The sequence below is a fragment of the Anomaloglossus baeobatrachus genome, chromosome 3 (assembly GCF_048569485.1).
Source record: "Anomaloglossus baeobatrachus isolate aAnoBae1 chromosome 3, aAnoBae1.hap1, whole genome shotgun sequence".
Taxonomy (NCBI): domain Eukaryota; kingdom Metazoa; phylum Chordata; class Amphibia; order Anura; family Aromobatidae; genus Anomaloglossus; species Anomaloglossus baeobatrachus.
This window is the reverse complement of record NC_134355.1, coordinates 17,673,723-17,693,620: the sequence shown is the minus strand read 5'-3', so window position 1 is coordinate 17,693,620 and position 19,898 is coordinate 17,673,723. Positions and strand designations below refer to the sequence as shown.

Below are 19,898 nucleotides of genomic sequence, written 5' to 3'. Positions count from 1 at the left end.
TCTGAGGTGTCCCCCAGGGCTCATTGGTAGCCATCTGAGATGTAGGTGGCCCTCCTCCATTGCCTGCTCCCCCTGAGGATTGTGTAGCTCTTGGTGAGTGACTGGGGGTGTTGTTCCCCCCACCAGAGTGCACTCCGCTCCCCAGGTCTAACTGTGGGCCCTGTACCTGATTCCTGTAGTACAGCCGGCCCGCAGGGTTTACTGCTGCTCCCTCCTCACCTCTGGTCCCTGCGCTTGCTTGTGTGGACAGGAGCGGTGGTGTCAGAGCTGCAGCTTCTCCCTGTGTCGTCTGCTTCTTCAGTGCTCGGGCTCGCAGCGGTGAGTCATCTCCTGGGCCCGAGCACCCATGCGTCCCGCTCCCGCACGCCGCACTCCCAGCTTCACGATGTACGGCTGCAGGCATGTCGCCGGAGCCGCCCGGTTGCAACGGAGGCACAACGGAGGGTGATGCAGGTAGGGCCGCAGCCGCGGGAAACCCGTCTTCCAGCCCTAGGCTGCCTGCTAGCGTCTCAGGATCGCGGCCGCCATCTTGGAATGGCGCCGCTGGAGGTAATGCCGTCCCAGTTGCGGGGGGTACATCAGCTCCTGCCGCTGCCGTTGGACTATCGGAGGGTCCTCCCGGGCCACGGGGGATCTCCATCTCCTCACCCCTTCTCTGGGTCCCCTGGATTGCTGCCCTCATTGGCGCTGTGGCAGGGCTTCTTTCAGGCCCTGTAGGCCGCAGCTCTTTCTGTGGCAGTGAGCCGGTCTCAGGCTCCCGGGAGCGCGTTAAATAGGCCCCGATGGTGCCCTGGGGTGCAGGAGGCTTCCCCGAGGTGCTGGGCTTACCGGGCTTGTTCTTTTTTACTGCAGATTTGCCCATTGTGGCTAATAAACCGGTTCTATGGGGGATTATTTAGAAGAGCTCTAGCAAGTAGCGTCCTCACTCAGCCATGTCCGGCTCCGCCCCCTCCTAACTACTTTTTACTGACTTACTAAAGCACTAAATTGGTTTTGTAACCTCATTGAGCTTTGAGCTTCATAGGCAGGTGTATCCAATCATAAGAAAAGGTATTTAAGGTGGCCACTTGCAAGCTGTTCTCCTATTTGAATCTCCTATGAAGAGTGGCATCATGGGCTCCTCAAAACAACTCTCAAATGATCTGAAAACAAAGATTATTCAACATAGTTGTTCAGGGGAAGGTACAAAAAGTTGTCTCAGAGATTTAAACTGTCAGTTTCCACTGTGAGGAACATAGTAAGGAAATGGCAGAACACAGGTACAGTTCTTGTTACGCCCAGAAGTGGCAGGCCAAGAAAAATATCAGAAAGGCAGAGAAGAAGAAAGGTGAGAACAGTCAAGGACAATCCACAGACCACCTCCAAAGACCTGCAGCTTCATCTTGCTGCAGATGGTGTCAATGTGCATCGGTCAACAATACAGCGCACTTTCCACAAGGAGAAGCTGTATGGGAGAGTGATGCGAAAGAAGCCGTTTCTGCAAGCACGCCACAAACAGAGTCGCCTGAGGTATGCAAAAGCACATTTGGACAAGCCAGTTACATTTTGGAAGAAGGTCCTGTGGACTGATGAAACAACGATTGAGTTGTTTGGTCATACAAAAAGGCGTTATGCATGGAGGCAAGAAACACGGCATTCCAAGAAAAGCACTTGCTACCCACAGTAAAATTTGGTGGAGGTTCCATCATGCTTTGGGGCTGTGTGGCCAATGCCGGCACCGGGAATCTTGTTAAAGTTGAGGGTCGATTGGATTCAACTCAGTATCAGCAGATTCTTGACAATAATGTGCAAGAATCAGTGACGAAGTTGAAGTTACGCAGGGGATGGATATTTCAGTAAGACAATGATCCAAAACACCGCTCCAAATCTACTCAGGCATTCATGCAGAGGAACAATTACAATGTTCTGGAATGGCCATCCCAGTCCCCAGACCTGAATATCATTAAACATCTGTGGGATGATGTGAAGCGGCTGTCCATGCTCGGCGACCATCAAACATAACTGAGCTGGAATTGTTTTGTAAACAGGAATGGTCAAATCTACCTTCATCCAGGATCCAGGAACTCATTAAAAGCTACAGGAAGCGACTAGAGGCTGTGATTTTTGCAAAAGGAGGATCTACAAAATATTAATGTCACTTTTATGTTGAGGTGCCCATACTTTTGCACCAGTCAAATTTTGTTTAAATGCGGATTGCACATTTTCTGTTAGTACAATAAACCCTATTTCAATCCAGAAGTATTACTCAGTCCATCAGTTATTAGATATATGACACTGAAATAGCAAAAACCCAAATTGTTATAAAGAAAAAAGGTTCACATTAATAGGGGTGCCCAAACTTTTTCATATGACTGTATCTATCTATGATTCTATCAATCTATGATTCTATCTAGGATTCTATCTATCTATCTATCCCTCTATCTATCTATCTATGATTCTATCTATCTATGATTCTATCTATCCCTCTATCTATCTATCTATGATTCTATCTATCCCTCTATCTATCTATCTATCTATCCCTCTATCTATCTATCTATAATCTATCTATCCATCTATATCTATGATTCTATCTATCATGTATGTATCTATCTATTATCTGTCATGTATCTATCTATCCCTCTATCATCCATCCCTCTGTCATCCATCTATCCCTCTATCCCTCCCTCTATCCATCCATCCCTCCATTCATCCCTCCTTTCATCCATCCCTCCATCCATCTTTGCAGCTGAATAATCTGCCTCTGGTGTCTCACCTGCAGTATAGAGGTCAAGATAATGAAATCTTCCTGTGGTTTTCAATACAGGCAGTAGCTCAGTGGTAGAGCTGCTGCCTTTGAAACAATGAGCTCTCACGGGTTCGAGTCCCGGCCGCCCCGAAATCCAGAGCCGATGATAATTTAATTTAATTTATTCACTGCACTGAGGGGAGGAGCCGGGACATCAGCTGTGAGCCGCAGGGCTGCGGGACACACCTCTAAAATCGTGCCAGTCCCGCAGAATCCGGGACGGTTGGGAGGAATGTAATGTGTTGCATAAAAATCAAACATATTCAGAACCAGTGAGACATGTAAAGACATTCCAAAGTTATGGCTATGGGAAGTGACACAGGTCAGATTTAAAGAATGTCTCTGTGACCAACTGGCCCGAATAAGCTGCTGCAATGAAGGGTTAAAGGGGCTCTGACTTGTCTTTTTTGTACTCTGCAGGACCTGCGATGATGTCATGGTCATGTGATCAGTCATGTAAATAGAGAAGTGTCACTTCCTGTCATGTGACCATGTGAACGCTTTCAAGGTTCTCTTGTCTCTGATGTCACTGATCACATGACGGTGACATCACGACAGGTCCTGGAGCCACCAGGCGGTGACAGCTGCAGTGATCGGCCGGTATGTGCGCGGCTTTGTCTCTTTGTTTCCTTTCTTCTTAATTCAAGCCGTTCTCTCCTCTCAGTTTCTTATAGCGCAGTCATTCTATAGATGATATACAGCAGCTGCAGCCAGCAGAGGGCAGCACCTCCCATATAACAGCTGCACTGGGGATGAAAATTACAGAACAATGTCTGATCAATCGCTTTTTTCAGAAATAATGTAATCTACATTGATGAAAATGTGAAGGTTTTGTGTAATGGGTGCACCATGCCACTAGAGCAGGGTAAGGGGTGCACCATGCCACTAGAGCAGGGTAAGGGGGGCACCATGCCACTAGAGCAGGGTAAGGGGCGCACCATGCCACTAGAGCAGGGTAAGGGGTGCACCATGCCACTAGAGCAGGGTAAGGGGTGCACCATGCCACTAGAGCAGGGTAAGGGGCGCACCATGCCACTAGAGCAGGGTAAGGGGTGCACCATGCCACTAGAGCAGGGTAAGGGGGGCACCATGCCACTAGAGCAGGGTAAGGGGCGCACCATGCCACTAGAGCAGGGTAAGGGGTGCACCGTGCCACTAAAGCAGGGTAAGGGGTGCACCGTGCCACTAGAGCAGGGTAAGGGGTGCACTATGCCACTAGAACAGGGTAAGGGGTGCACCATGCCACTAGAGCAGGGTAAGGGGTGCACCATGCCACTAGAGCAGGGTAAGGAGTGCAGCATTCCACTAGAGCAGGGTAAGGGGTGCACCATGCCACTAGAGCAGGGTAAGGAGTGCAGCATTCCACTAGAGCAGGGTAAGGGGTGCACCGTGCCACTAGAGCAGGGTAAGGGGTGCACCAAGCCACCAGAGCAGGGTAAGGGGTGCACCATGCCACTAGAGCAGGGTAAGGGGCGCACCATGCCACTAGAACAGGGTAAGGGGTGTGTCGCGGGCGGGGAGGAGGGTGTCAGCACTCTACGCTCACCCCTTCTGCTCGGGTCCGGCGGCTGCTGCTCAGTGGTAGCTCGAGCGGTGGGCCGGATCCCGGGGGTTCTCGAGCGGCACTCCTCGCCCGTGAGTGAAAGGGGGGTTGTTGGGTGTGGGGATGATTATTGTCCGTGACGCCACCCACGGTTGTGGTGATTTCACCACCGCTGCTCTATACGGGGCTCCCGGGGATGGTGATGCGGAGCAGCCAGGTGTTGTGTTGCCCCTCCGTGGGTAGGGGTTGGTGATCCCGGGGCCCGGTGATGGTGAGGGAGGTGCAGGGCCTGGTGGGCGCAGGGACGCGCGGGCAGCGCTGTGCCTTGCGGCACTGTGGTACTCACTCAGCCTGAGACGTGGACACAGTTTGTACGGTAAACCAAACGGCTGGTAAGACGGTCCCACAGACGGCTGCACCTGCACTCCCGGTAGGTGACGGTGATGTCCCTCTTCCTTGCACCTTGGTGTACTTGATGGTTGCGATGGGTCCCCACCGGTAACCTGCTCCCCGGCTTCAAGCTGGACCGGGGGAGCTCTACTCTTTGCCCGCAGGCGCTGGCCCTAAGAAACTGGTGCCTTGGCGGTGGCGGTGCCTCTTCTATACTGGCTGGGCTGTTGCCTTCAATCGGGACTTGGTTGTTGGGGGATCTACGTCCCCTTCACTGACGGATTTGGCAAATTTGGCGACTCCTAGCCTTGCCGGGGTCCGAGAGGCCCCTGCCCTGGTGCTGACTGTCCTTCGGAACACTGCTCCAGACCACCGGGCACACAGCCAATGGGGTCCTTCCAGGAACTTCCAAACGGTCCCCCTCCAGGCAGTCACCGCCGTCGCTGACCTTGCTGACCTGGTCCTACACACAGCTGGACTCTTCAGGCTTTCTTTCTTTACTGTCACTTCACTTGCTTTCCTCCTTTACCACTTTTCTACTTTCACTACTTATTTACTCCTCCACTTAGCTCCTCACTCCTGCTCCTCCCTGAGCTATCTGCCTGGTTTTTCCCGCCTCCAGAACTGTGAACTCCTCGGTGGGCGGAGCCAACCACCTGGCCCACCCCCTGGTGTGAATCATCAGCCTCTGGAGGAAGGCAACAAGGATTTTTGGTTAGCTTAGATGTGCCTACCTGGGATGTAGGGTGTGGTGGTGTGTGACCTGTGTCCCCTGGCTTGCCCAGGGCGACACAGGTGCACCATGCCAGTAGAGCAGGGTAAGGGGTGCACCATGCCAGTAGAGCAGGGTAAGGGGGCACCATGCCACTAGAGCAGGGTAAGGGGTGCACCATGCCACTAGAGCAGGGTAAGGGGTGCACCATGCCACTAGAGCAGGGTAAGGGTGCACCATGCCACTAGAGCAGGGTAAGGGGTGCACCATGCCACTAGAACAGGATAAGGGGCACACTATGCCACTAGAGCAGGGTAAGGGGTGCACCATGCCACTAGAACAGGGTAAGGGGTGCACCATGCCACTAGAGCAGGGTAAGGGTGCACCATGCCACTAGAGCAGTGTTTTACAAAAGATCCAAACTTTATCAACATAAAACCTTTATTTTGCCCAGAATGTGATGCTGATAATTAGAGAGCAGCAATGACTGTAGAGAGATGATCAGTAAATTTTCTGCAGGCAACAGTCACAATCAGTAGGACGTGCACCGTCCGTCGCTGTGAATGACTTCAGCACATCTGCGGCCACAGGACATCACTAGTCTCTCACACTGCTCTGGGGGGATTTTGGTCCACTCTTCTTCCAGTCTATTTCATAATTCATTGACTGTTGTGGGTTTCTTGGCCATAACTTTGTCACCAAGGATTTTCCAGAGGTTTTTTATTGGGTTTAGATCAGGACTCTGGGCTGTGGCCATTTCATTGTTTCCAGGAGCTGCTTTCCCCATTTTGCTGTGTGACAGGGGGCATTGTCCTACATGAAAATTGATGTGATTAAGTGATAAACATAAGTAAGAAGCCGCATGTTGTATAGAAGGTTCTGATCCACACTTTCATTCACTCTGCCATGTAGCTGTATGAGAGGTCCAACTCCAGCTGCAGAAAACATTCCCGAAACCATGACCCTTCCTCCACCGCCTTTCACGGACTTCTTAACACACTTTGGGTTCAGTCTTTCCCCAGTTTGCCGATGAACATAATGTTTCCCATCAGACCCAAATAAATTAAACTTGCTTCCATCACTAAAATGAACTGTGGACACTTCTCTGTCATGCTCCTCACCAAAGGGGAGTCTAGCCTTGTGATTCTTTCTGCTAATGAGCGGTTTGGTCACTGCAGAGTGGGCTTTCAGTCCAAATGCTCTTACACGTCGTGACACTGTATGACGAGACAGATCCTTACCCTGTTCAGTGCTGAACTGGTGAGCAATTCCAGCTGCAGTGTGGAAACGATTACCCATGGAGATTCTCCGCATTATCACGTCCTCTCTTGCATTTGTCTTGCGAGGGCGACCAGCCTTTATAGGGAACTTGAAATAGTTTGTGATGGTGCAAAGATGCAATATTCTTGAAATCAGTCTTGGAACGACCAACTTCTCTTGCTATGGATCATAGGGTCAACCCTTTTTCCTTCATCTGTACAACCTGCTGCCGGAGGCTTTCAGTTACTTTGGAACGGCACAGTCAGTGCAAACTGGAAAGTTCAGCTGCCAGTTACATAGGGTTTGTCAGATAAGTAAGGAAATTAGCACCAGGCGCAGATTAACACCAATACCGTGCAGGTGTCTGACAGTTTTATCTAATTGTGATCTGTGTCTTTTTATTTGCTTTACAATAAATTCAATTTATGAAATAAGCAGAAAATCCTGCGAGTTTCCTCATGTTAGGAGATAATCACATAGGACGACACAACGACTGCAACAGTTAGGAAATTGTGTGTTGTTCTCTAATTTTGATCTCCAGTGTGCGTGTATATACAGTGTGTGTGTATATACAGTGTGTATATATATATATATATATATATATATATATACTTACATTACATTATGATGTGAAATACACAATACTGTGCAAAAGTTTTAGGCCGGTGTGGAAAAAAATGCTACAGAGTAAGAAGTGTCATAAATAGAAGTTAGGCCCTGTGCGCACGCTGCAGTTTTTCTGTGGTTTTGCTGCATGTTTTGCTGCAGAAAATGTTCATAACCTTGCTGCAGTACTTCCCCAGCAAAACCTATGGTAAAAAAAAAAATGGTGTGCGCACACTGCGTTTTTTTTCACCAACAGGTTTTGCTGCGGAATTTCCGCAGCAAAAGAATGAGTATGTCACTCCTTTTCCGCCTGTACCTGCGTTTTTTTACCCCATTGACTGTAATGTAATCATGAAATACCGCGGGGAATAACGCGAGTAGTAATTTATGTGCAGTTCATTGCGTTTTCTTGCATTATTCCCTCAGTATTTTACATTTTTCTGGACATAATGTTCATCACTGCCCTGCGTTTTGCAAGGAAGTGATGTCATTAGGAGAGGAAGAGGACATAGAGCAGAGAGTAAACACACACAGATCACACTCACACACAGACACATAGAAATCAGCAACATACATTCGGAGGGCTGGTATTTGGCCACATACTGCTCCTCATATAAAGTCTGTGGGGACCAGAAGCGGGTGCAAAGGGGTAGGAGCAAGCGCTTCATATTTACAGATCACCGGGCGGCTGTCACACTGCTACCGCAGCAGCTCTTCCCAAGCCGCCGCTCATTAGTCTCATGACATATTCATTCACGCCTTCCCTGCTCACTGGTGGCTGTGATTGGTTGCAAGCAGACACGCCCCCACGCTGAGTGACAACTTTCTCATTGCAACCAATCATAGCCGTCGGTGGGCAAGTCTACATCGTGCAGTAAAATAAATAAATAATTTAAAAAAAAAAAAAAAACAGCGTGCAGTCCCCCCCAATTTTGATACCAGCCAAGATAAAGCTTCACGGCTGAAGGCTGGTGTTCTCAGGATGGGGAGCCCCACGTTATGAGGAGCCCCTCAGTCAAAAAATATCAGCCAGCAGCCGCCCGGAATTTCCGCATCCATTAGATGCGACAGTCCCGGGACTCTATCCGGCTCATCCCGAATTGCCCTGGTGCTTTGGCAATCGGGGTAATAAGGAGTTAATGGCAGCCCATAGCTGCCACTAAGTCCAAGATTAGTATTGGCAGCGTCTATGATACGCAATCACTAATCTGTAAGTGACAGTAAATAAACACAACACCGAAAAATCCTTTATTTGAAATAAAACACAAAAAAAACCCTCTTTCACCACTTTATTAAAATCCCCAAATACCCCTCCAGGTCCAGCGTAATCCACACCAGGTCCCACGACACTTGCATACTTATCCAGCGGCGTCTGAGAGCTAGAACTCAATGCAGCCTTATTCCATGAACGAAGCTACAGGGGTAACTCCAGGTCATTTCTCACGGTCAGTGATGTCAACACATTACCGCTCACGAGAACTTCAGGGCCTCACAAGCGGTAATAGAGTGACGTCACCGACCGGCAGTGACTTTGCGAGAACTCAGATCCAAAGGTCCCGCAGGGTCACTGCTCCATCACACATACTGTTGGGGGGGGAAACACATACATCAGAAATAAAAGCTGTAATATCTATCAACCAATCCATTATCTATCTATCCATATATCCCTCTATCTATAAATCTATCTATCTATCCCTCTATCTATCTATCCCTCTATCTATCTATCCATGTATCCCTCTATCTATCTATCTATCTAAGAAAAAGAAGGAAATGACAACACATTTTTTTTTTAATGTGCTTTATTGCATGGAAAGCATAAAAACACAGGTAACAACCCGCGGAAAAAACGTGGAAATACTGCGGCAAAATTGCGGCAATACTGCGGTAAAAACACATGCGGTTTTCGGGTACGGTTTGCTCTGCCGCACCTGAAATCTTTCAGAGGGTGTGGAATTTTCTAGTGTGCACAAAGTGTTATTCTCATCTCCAAAATCCTGTCCCAATATGTAGTAGGTGTAATAGTAATATTAGCCAATACCTCCAATTAGAAATGTAGTATAGTTCTCCTGATATAGCGATCTCTCTTACCTCTAGTGCAGGGCATTGCAGCTTAGCCATCCATGGTTACGACCACAAGCAGTTAACTGTCACTATATGAGTGGAGGTACCATGGATACCTAAGTTGCTATGCCCTGCACTAGAAGTAAGAGACATGACTATATCAGGAAAACTATACTACATTTCCAATTAAAAGTATTTGCTAATATTACTATTGTTACACCTACTACATATTGGGGTAGAATTTCAAAGATAGGAATAGCACTTTGGACCAATGTAATATAATGTGATACCTTGCATTGATGGTGGAACCCTTTTGAAGGTAGTCCACTAGTAGCACACCCTCCTTATGCCAGAACACAGATGACCACCTTAGTGGTTGAATTTTGCACCCTGAACTTCTTTGGATGAGAACCACTGTGCCTCCACTCTTTTGACTGCTCCTTGTTTTCAGGGTCATACAAAGTGCAATATAATGTGATGGTTAAAGGGACCAATTGTTGGTCCAGGACATATAGTAAGTTGTCTAAAGACTAATGGAGCCACAAGCTAGGAAAGATAAATGCCTGATATTTTTGAGAGGGGGTGGCTATTCTAGTGTCTGATTTTAGGGTGGTGGCTCTTTAAAATTTTTTACATAGGCAGCACTTTATATTCACTATTTTTTATCTAAGATAGTATTTCAGATGTGATTCTTCACTGTCTCTTCCTTGTGTCCTCAGGCTCCTTATGATCAGAACTGTTGCCTTTACTAGACGCTGGTCCTTCCCATCAGTGGCCCCCCGAGGATGGAGCCGGACAGAGACCACATGGCGGCTCGGATATTAGACCTCACCCTGGAGATAATCTACTGGATCACTGGAGAGGTGAGAGCTTCACATCACTCTGATCTCTAGGAATAAAGCAGGGAAATGACGGGGAAGGTGGAGGATTCTCAGCCTCTGTGTAGTGACCGGCGTCTCCCCATACACAGGATCACACAGTAGTGAAGACGTCGTCTGGAGAGTGTGTGACCCCCCGTGTGTCAGGAGGGCGGAGCAGGACCCCGAGTGCCATCACCGAGCCTCCACCTCATTCACTGATACATGAGCAGAAGATCCTAGAACTGACCCACAGGATCACTGAGCTGCTGAGCGGAGAGGTGAGCGCTGCCGGGAATGCTGGGACATTATACAATACCGCTGCCGGGGGAGGGGTCTGCTAATGATGGCTCATTGTGTGTGTCAGGTCCCTATAAGGTGTCAGGACGTCACCATCTATTTCTCCATGGAGGAGTGGGAGTATCTAGAAGGACATAAGGATCTGTACGAGGATGTCACATCACCAGGTGAGAGGAGATCTTCCTTGGTTGTAGAGTAAAGAACGGTTCTGAGAGTTGTCTAGATGAGATCTGGGTACATTGTGGTCTGTGTGCCACATCCAGCATTTGCTGTTTCTGTCCGGCCTACAGCGATATGGATGTAAAATCCAATACTGCTGTGATTCTAGGCGATGGTGATCAGGGATGAGCGAACCCGAACTGTAAAGGGGTTCATACCAGACACTTAATGTCCAAGGCTTAAATCCAAAAACAGACTTTTCACAGACATCCCTGTCCAAGTTTGGATGTGGAATAAAGTTTGTTGAAAGGCTGCAGTTCAGCCAGTCATCAAGCTTTTCGGCATGCGGATGATGCCTGGACGCTGCTAGGAACAAAATTTAAAAAAGAAAAATTAAACAATTATGTTGTTGTTCCCCTATTTTTGATAACCATCCAAGATAAAGCAGACAGCTGGGGGCTGGTATTATCAGGCTGGGAAGGTCCATGGTTATTTGGCTCTTCTCAGCCTAAAAATAGCAGCACGCAGCCGCCACAGAAGTGGAGCATTACATTAGATGATCCAATTCTGGCTCTTTGCCTTGGCTCTTCTCGATTGCCATGGTGGCAACAAAACTCATTCTGCTGCAAAATCTCATTTTGGGCCTGGTGAAAATATATTTGAGCCTCAAACACGAGTTTTGGATCCTGCACAGGACCTCCACCCACAGCAGTAGCACAGCTCCCTGTGATTGTCTGCAGTGGTCAGGTGACTTGAGCAGGTTTTCCTCATGACAGTTCCACCAGCAGCAGGACTGCTGCTAACAATCATAGATGCCTGTGATTGTCTTCAGTGGGGTCAGGTGACTTGAGCAGGGCACCATTAGATGTTTTTCTCATGACGGTTCTACCAGCACTTGGACCGCTGCTAACAATCTAACAATCATAGATGCTTTAAGCAACATCATCAGAAAAATATCCAGTGATATGCTGCTGAAATCTCTTGACCACTGCAGCCACTCACAGGCCCTTGAGCTCCAGAATGGTAAAGTCTCGTTCTGTGTCATCACAGTCCACAGATTGGACAGTTTTGGATCCAGGCTTGTGCCGCTAGGTGAGTATCACCTTGTTAGTTTTGTTTGGGCGTGGATCTGTAAAAAAATAACTATTTAAGGATGTGGTGTCCTATTTATTTATGGGGTCTAGTCTGAGGTTTAAATTCATTTTTGAATGTGAATATATTTAGGGATGGGATCTGGGATTTAATGGCTTCCCTAACCTACATTTTGTATGTATGTGCCTATATTGTGAATGTGTCTCCGTCCTTGTGCACTCCATTGTTTGTTTCCACAATTCCTTAGATTGCTGTAATGTGCTGCTGCCAGGAATACAGACGGGCGGTCAGACAGCAGAGTCCAAAGAAGAGAAGATTGGGGTGATGCAGACCGCAGAACCGAGAGAGAAGGATCCTGATAGTAGTGAGTATTGATGGCTATAGCTCTGTGTATCTGCATCTCTTCTTCTCAGGCTTATTAAAAAATAGTGGCAGGGGAAGGTGGACCGTGGCTACTAGCACTGGGCACCAAGTTGGACAGGGAGAGACTGGAAATCTATGGGCTATGGGACGAGAGTGACTGCAGGGGGCAACTCAGAAATACACAAGATATCTGTCATGCTAGTGACAGGGAAATATGGCACATGATACATCACACATCACTACACATGGGGGGTACACTGGGGACACTTTAACAACGGTGGTTCCTAGCGCTAGTGGGAGGGAAGATGGACACCTCCTCCACTTACCTACAATTGTACCCTGTACTCCTAGCCAGTCCCTATACAGATTCCTCACCTGTTGCCGAGCAGTAACCTGAAGCTCTGAGTTACCTTACAATAGCCCTGGCTAGTGAGTAGACAGGTAAGGAGTGCTAGCCTCACCGCTGAATGAAACAACACATAAGGGAAGGAATGAGACAGACAGGGGGACACAGCAACAGACTGCTGCAGCCAACACAGCTGCCTTCCAACTCCAGGCCAAGCATCCAAATGAGAGTGAATAACCGGCGCCCTCTGCTGGGAGCAGAGGATATATATAGGGACTGGGAGTGGTCCAAACCAGAAATACCTGGGATGGTAGTGAGAATGCTTGCTGTCAAGAAATACTGATATTAACACTTTCCTCCCCAAAAGAAGGGAAACTAAATGTAACTACAGGGGTGAACATAGAAATGGCTTACAAGCCCTGAATCTGTCCCAAGCCTCAAATGCAAAGAGACAGCCGTGAAAATATCACCCACCCACAGAACATGAATATTGGGAATAACCTTTTAAATGAAGAAAATAGACTCTGACACTTCTCACAGTCATATTATGACTAATTTTCAGATTCAACACTTTGAATGTATTGTTAAAAATTGCTGTCTCTGCAATAGAAAATAGTGAAGGATTTCTGCAGATAAACACATTTATGTTTGTCTTTACTTTTATACATGTGTTTGTGAAATACTTAGTTATTGTATATTTTTTGTATGACTTTTACTTTTGTTTTTTGCTTCCTTACTATTGTCTTAATACTTTTAGGTTAATTTAAAAAAATATTCCGAAAATAAGATTTTTTTTTATTTTGTTTACCAGGTGCAGTTGAGATGAGAACCTTCACTGGTCATTACCATTTGCCTTTCTATAATGAAACAGAAGATAACAGACAAGATAACTCATTGATTCCTACTGTACCCATGGTCCATTATAGCAGAGATCTATCCACTGATACTGCACCATCTTTAAATGAAACAAATCACAAAAATGAAAGGCCATTTCCATGTTCCGTATGTGGGAAATATTTTAGTCGGAAATCAAATCTTATGGAACATATGAGATTTCATACAGGGGATAAGCCGTATTTATGTCCTGAATGTGGGAAATGTTTCAGTCGGAAACCAAATCTTAAGGGACATCTAAGAACTCACACAGGAGAGAGGCCATATTCATGTTCAGAATGTGAGAAATGTTTTAGTGATAAATCGGGTCTTGTTGACCATCAGAGAACTCATACAGGAGAGAAGCCATTTTCATGTCCTGAATGTGGGAAATGTTTTAGTCAAAAACAACATCTTATGGGGCATCTAAGAACTCACAGAGGGGAGAAACCATTTTCATGTTCAGAATGTGGGAAATACTTTGTCCGGAGATCAAACCTTATTAACCATCAGAGAACTCATACAGGGGAGAAGCCATACTCATGTTCAGAATGTGGGAAATATTTTGGCCACAGATCGGGTCTTATGTATCATCAGAGAACTCACACAGGGGAAAAACCTTTTCCATGTACAGAATGTGAGAAATATTTTGTCTACAAATCAGATCTTGCGAAACATCAGAAAACTCACACAGGGGAGAAACCATATTCATGTCCCCAATGCGGGAAATGTTTTAGTGACAAATCAACTCTTGTTAAACATCAAAGGACTCACACAGGGGAGAAGCCATTTTCATGTCCAGACTGCGGGAAGCGTTTTAGCTATAAATCAACGTTTGCTAGACATCAGAAAAGTCATACTTAGGACATGGAATAACAAGAGGCTGAAAAGTAATAATGAAAGTTACATGACTGTGTATAAAAATAACATGTTAGAAAGGCAGAGTCTCCCACAAGCAATGATGGTCAGAGGTTATCAGTCTGTGAATAACTGCACAATAAAAATTGTGGAACAATTTTAGAAAAAATTTCTTAAAGGCAATTGCAAAGAATTTGAACATCCCACCATCTACAGGAGATATTATCAAAGTGTTAACAAAGTGTTCGACGCCAAGAACTGTGTCTGCCCTACCCCCTGCAATTGGCAATAGTAGTGCCTAAAACTGTGAGTAACTCCATACTACTAATATGTCAGGACAGGGCGCCAACCTGTGAAGGTCCCTCCATCAGAGAAGCTGTACCTTCCTCCAGTGAAGTTATCTGTACTCTAACCGCCATGAGAGGCCCAAAACTTGCTTGTTTTACAAGAAGACAAAATCTCCTTTCATACGCAAAATATTGAGTGTAGCCTATGCTGTGTACTACATCCACTGTGTCTCTATCCTGGTATTTCCTTCAGTAAACAAGTGTTACGTCTGCAAGTTCATTCGTGTGTCTGGTTGCTTTTTGTGAGTGAACAGAATCCATTTAGTGTCTATGGTATCCATCTTGTCCTACAATTTCTGATGTCATGGTGTTCAAAAAACAGGGAAGTTTCACATTTCTATTGACGCACCTAAAGTTCCTCTTGGCTCATAGCTCGGAGGGAACTTTCCTTTGTCTGTGGCAATATTTAAAGTACCTACATGTGATAATAAAGCAGAAGTCCTGAGTACACCATACACCATACAAAAGTGTGCTGTATTGATTTCCCAAGCGCTCGTAAAACAAATATTATTAATTTGGAGTTCAAAAGGCATAGGAAAATGTATTTCGCTTACACTTCTCAGTGCATTGACACCACAAGCATGCCAACAACTGCATTCATACATCATCTCTATCGGAGCGTCCCTGGGGAGTTTCATTAACAATCCCCATAAGCGCAACCTCTCGACAACAGTTGTGGACATGAAGGAAATGTTTAGGGGTCCAGCAGCCCACTTCAGCTACCATGACATTACCATCTGCTGCCAGTGGTACTACTTATCCCCTGTGGCTCACTACATCTGTTCCTCCATTCATGAGAAATTTGCATTTTAATGAATATGCAAATAAGGCTGAAGTCATTTCGGAAAGTGGAAGCTCTCTTCAACCCTTTGTCACTCCGGCTCTATTTCCCCCAATGTGCCACCTCCTCCTGCTTGTCTGGCAGATACTTTGCTGTGTGACTTCAAGCAAAGAAGCCGTCATTCAAGCAGTAGGAGGTGGTGCTGGGCCAGGAAACTGGAGTGACAGAGGCTTGAGAAGGGCTTTAATGCACTTAAAGCACTTTAGCCTCATTTACATATCCATTCAATCATTAATTTCTTGGGAACTGAGGAATGGATGGTCTAGGTCAGTGATGGCGAACCTATGGCACGCGTGACAGACAGGGCACGCAGAGCCCTTTTTGCTGGCACACGCGCTGTCGACCACAATCAGCCACTTTGAATTGCCGGTGTGATTGCGCCAGCAGTTCAAAGTGGTGTTGGAGCAGAGGAGACATTTCTCCTCGCTCTGAGACGCCTCCTCTTCTGGGCTGCAGGCCTGTTGCCTAGGAGACGGAGGAACGTCAGTAGGCGGCGCCGGCGTCTTGTGGCCGCTCGGGAACTGAAGTGACTGAGGACGCAGCGGCGCGCAGCGAGTGCTGGAAGGTGAGGGTTTTTTTTATTTTTAAGCTCTGTGCGCGACTGTGCCAAGGTGTGGGCGAGCATGGGGCAAACATGGGAGCACGGGGCATATACATACATAGCGTGGGGCATATAGAGCGAGGGGCATACAGAGCGCGGGGCTTACAGAGCGCGGAGCTTACAGAGCGCGGGGAAAACATGGAGAGCACGGGGCAAACATGGCTGCAAGGATGGGGGAAACGTGCAAAGATGGAGAGAAACATGCAAAGATGGGGGAAACGTGCAAAGAGGGAGAGACACATGCAAAGATGGGGGAAAACATACCAGGATGGGGTACATTTACCAGTATGGTGGATACATTTACCAGGATGGGGGGATACATTTACCAGAATGGGGGGAAACATGCCAGGATGGGGGTACATGAACATGCCAGGATAAGGAAAAATGCCAGGATGGGAAACATTTAGCAGGAAGGGTGACATTTATCAGGATGGTGTACATTTACCAGGAAAGGGGACATTTACCAGGATAAGGGAACATGCCTGGATGAGGTACATTTACAATGATGGGGTACATTTACCAGGATGGGGTCATTTAACAGCATGGGGGAACATGCCAGGATGGGATACATTTACAATGATGGGGTACATTTACCAGGATGGGGTACAGTTACCAGAAATGGGGTACATGCTGGGATGGGGGACATTTATCAGGATGGGGCCATGATGTAGACAAATATACCAGAATGTAGGAAATATATATCAGGATGGGGGACGTTTATCAGGAAGTGGCCAGGAAGGGGGACAGAACTACACAATCAAAGGGGAGGGGGCAACTCGTACGTCTTTAAGGGTTTCAGGATGTTCAGACTTTGAAATGTAGATGTGGATTACAGGGCGACATCTGATTCCATTTCATACTAAAATCTCTGTCTAATATGTTGCAAATTTTTTTCCAGAAAGATCAATCCAACTGCTGTGTCTGGAAAGGGCAGGGGCTCAGCTTCAATGTGTGGTAAGCATGAGTGTGATGCCCCCTGCTGAGGAGAAGACGGCAAAGGTAAGGTTACAATCAATTCTTTATATATTAGGATTGGTTGGCACTTCGGAAAAAAAATTGGGTTTAGGGCTACAGTTTGGGCACTCGGCCTGTAAAAGGTTCGCCATGACTGGTCTAGGTTAAAGTATTTCTGGATTTGTCTTTGAAAGACCTATATGTGTATAGGAATATTTTGGGGGATGAAATTCTGTTGCCAGATTAAAAGGAACCTGTCAGGTGCAATATGCACCCAAAACCACAAGCAGTTCTGCGTGCATATTGCTAATCCCTGCCTAACTGTCCATGTATCTAGTAGCATAGATAAAAAGATCTTTGGAAAAACTATTTCTAAAGATTCTTTATAATATGCTAATGAGGCCAGAAACTAGTCCCAAGGGCGTTGCTTCCCTTGGCTAGTCTGTCCACATAGTATGTAAGCACGCCCCTGTCAGCGTTCTAACATGCTAATGAATGCGCAAGAGTTGATCTCAGCACTTTCTGTTGCCACCTCGCCCAACGCTGGATTTCAGCTCAATGCCCATGACCAGAGTCCCGGACTTCCTGTCATGTGTACTATGAAGCCGGGTGTACGCGTCCCAGCTTCAAACTTGTGTAGTGAGCATGACCAGACATCTGGGAACATTCTGACCTTGCACACTGAGCCGAAAACCAGCGGTGGCAGCAGAGGTGAGAGCGACCATCCTCTGACGCTGCGCATTCATTAGCATGTTAGCATGCCCACAGGGATGTGCTTACATGCTAAGGGGACCAACTAGCCAAGGGAAGTAACGCCCAGGGGACTAGTCACTGACCTCATTAGCATATAATAAAGGATCTTTAGGAATACTTTTTCTAAAGATCCCTTTATCTATGTTAGTGTATACAGGGAATCTTAGGCAGATTAGCAATATGCACCCAGAACTGCTCGTGGCTCTGGGTGCATATTGCACGATAGGTTTTAACTTCTCGCTGACATAGCAAATTTTCACTTTTGCACTTTAATTTTTGCCTCTCCTATTCCAAAAGGCATGGCTTTTATTTTTCTGTAGATATGGCCATAATGAGGGCTTGTTATTCTTAACCACACCTTCCACTTTATCACGTGACGTACTGGAAAGTGAGAAAAAAATTCTAAATGCGGCAAAATTGCAAAAAAAAAAAGCGCAATTCCACAATTGTTTTGTTTTTATGTCATTCATTGTATGGTTCAAAACTGAGGAACCAGAGGGGAGGCTGCTGTGCACAGCCAGGAGAGGGGGAGCGTGCAGGGGTATATAGGGACCCGAGGGCAGGAAACATTAAACACGTGCACAAAGGGGGAAAAGGAGAATAGTAAATTGAGCAAGAATTACCTCCCACCATCCTGAGGCAAGAGGAAAGGTGTTGGGAACTTAGACAAACATACAGCAGAAATGCAACCAATGTCTGCCCAGCAGGGAAATGCCTTCTCTGGAGGGCTGGAACTCCTTACCCATAAACCACCCAGAAGTATAGCCAGCAAGGAAAGGTAGTGAAGAGTGAATACAGTCATGGCCGGAAATATCGGCATCCTTGAAATTGCAACAGAAAATGATTGCAATTATACATGTTTTGTTATACACGTGTATTGGAACAAGACAAAATAAAGGCAAACTGGACATAATTTTATCCAAAACCCGAAAAATGGGCTACACAAAATTGATGGCACACGCAGCTTAATATTTACTTACACACTATTTGGAATAAATCCCTTCCACCAGTCGCCTCCTATCCCCGTCCACAGCTTCTTCCTCCTCTCACCTGGAATCTCGGACTCTTCTTTATAAACGTATCCAGGTATCTCATATCTGAAGGCGTCTTCTTTCCTTTTCTCTTCTGTCTTCTCTTCCCTCTCCTCTCCTTTTCTCTTCCGTCTTCTCTTCCCCCTCCTCTACTCTTCTCTCCTTTTCTCTTCTCTCCTCTTCTTTCTCCTCCTCTCTCCTTCTTGTCTTCTCTCCTCTTGTCTTCTCGTCTCTCCCTCTTCTCTTCTCTCCTCTTCTTTCTCCTCTCTTCTCTTCTCTCCTCTTTTCTCTCCCTCTTGTCTTCTCTCCTCTTCTCTTCTCGTCTCTCCCTCTTCTCCTCTCTCCCTCTACTCTTGTCGTCTCTCCCTCTTGTCGTCTCTCCCTCTTGTCGTCTCTCCCTCTTCTCCTCTCTCCCTCTTCTCCTCTCTCCCTCTTCTCTTCTCTCCCTCTTCTCTCCTCTCCTCTCCCTCTTGTCTTCTCTCCTCTTCTTTCTCTTCTTTTCTCCCTCTTCTCTCCTCTTATCTTCTCTTCTCTCCTCTTATTCGCTCTTCTCTCCCTCTTCTCTTCTCTCCCTCTTCTCTCCTCTCCTCTTCTCTCCCTCTTGTCTTCTCTCCTCTTCTTTCTCCTCTTCTCTCCCTCTTCTCTCCCTCTTCTCTCCTCTTATCTTCTCTTCTCTCCTCTTATTCGCTCTTCTCTCCCTCTTCTCTTCTCTCCCTCTCCTCTCCTCTTCTCTCCCTCTTGTCTTCTCTCCTCTTCTTTCTCCTCTTCTCTCCCTCTTCTCTCCCTCTTCTCTCCTCTTATCTTCTCTTCTCTCCTCTTATTCGCTCTTCTCTCCCTCTTCTCTTCTCTCCCTCTCCTCTCCTCTTCTCTCCCTCTTGTCTTCTCTCCTCTTCTTTCTCCTTTTCTCTCCCTCTTCTCTCCTCTTATCTTCTCTTCTCTCCCTCTTCTCTCCTCTTATTCGCTCTTCTCTCCCTCTTCTCTCCTCTCCTCTTCTCTCCCTCTCCTCTTCTCTCCCTCTTGTCTTCTCTCCTCTTCTTTCTCCTCTTCTCTCCCTCTACTCTCCCTCTTCTCTCCTCTTCTCTCCCTCTTCTCTCCCTCTTCTCTCCTCTTATTCTCTCCTCTCTCCCTCTTCTCTCCTCTTCTTTCTCCTCTTCTCTCCCTCTACT

The 19,898-nt window shown here is 46.8% G+C and overlaps 1 protein-coding gene across 1 annotated transcript in view; it reads left to right on the top strand.

Annotated features, from left to right (window-relative positions):
- Positions 1-3,312: 3,312 nt before the first annotated feature.
- LOC142295903 (uncharacterized) overlaps positions 3,313-19,898 on the top strand; it is a 39,463-nt gene continuing 22,877 nt past the window's right edge. The window contains exons 1-6 of the mRNA XM_075339020.1: positions 3,313-3,385; positions 10,077-10,220; positions 10,328-10,495; positions 10,582-10,681; positions 12,013-12,129; positions 13,286-14,191. Of these exons, the coding sequence (XP_075195135.1) occupies positions 10,143-10,220; positions 10,328-10,495; positions 10,582-10,681; positions 12,013-12,129; positions 13,286-14,191 (1,369 nt within the window). The 5' untranslated portion in view covers positions 3,313-3,385; positions 10,077-10,142. The remainder of the gene's footprint in view (positions 3,386-10,076; positions 10,221-10,327; positions 10,496-10,581; positions 10,682-12,012; positions 12,130-13,285; positions 14,192-19,898) is intronic.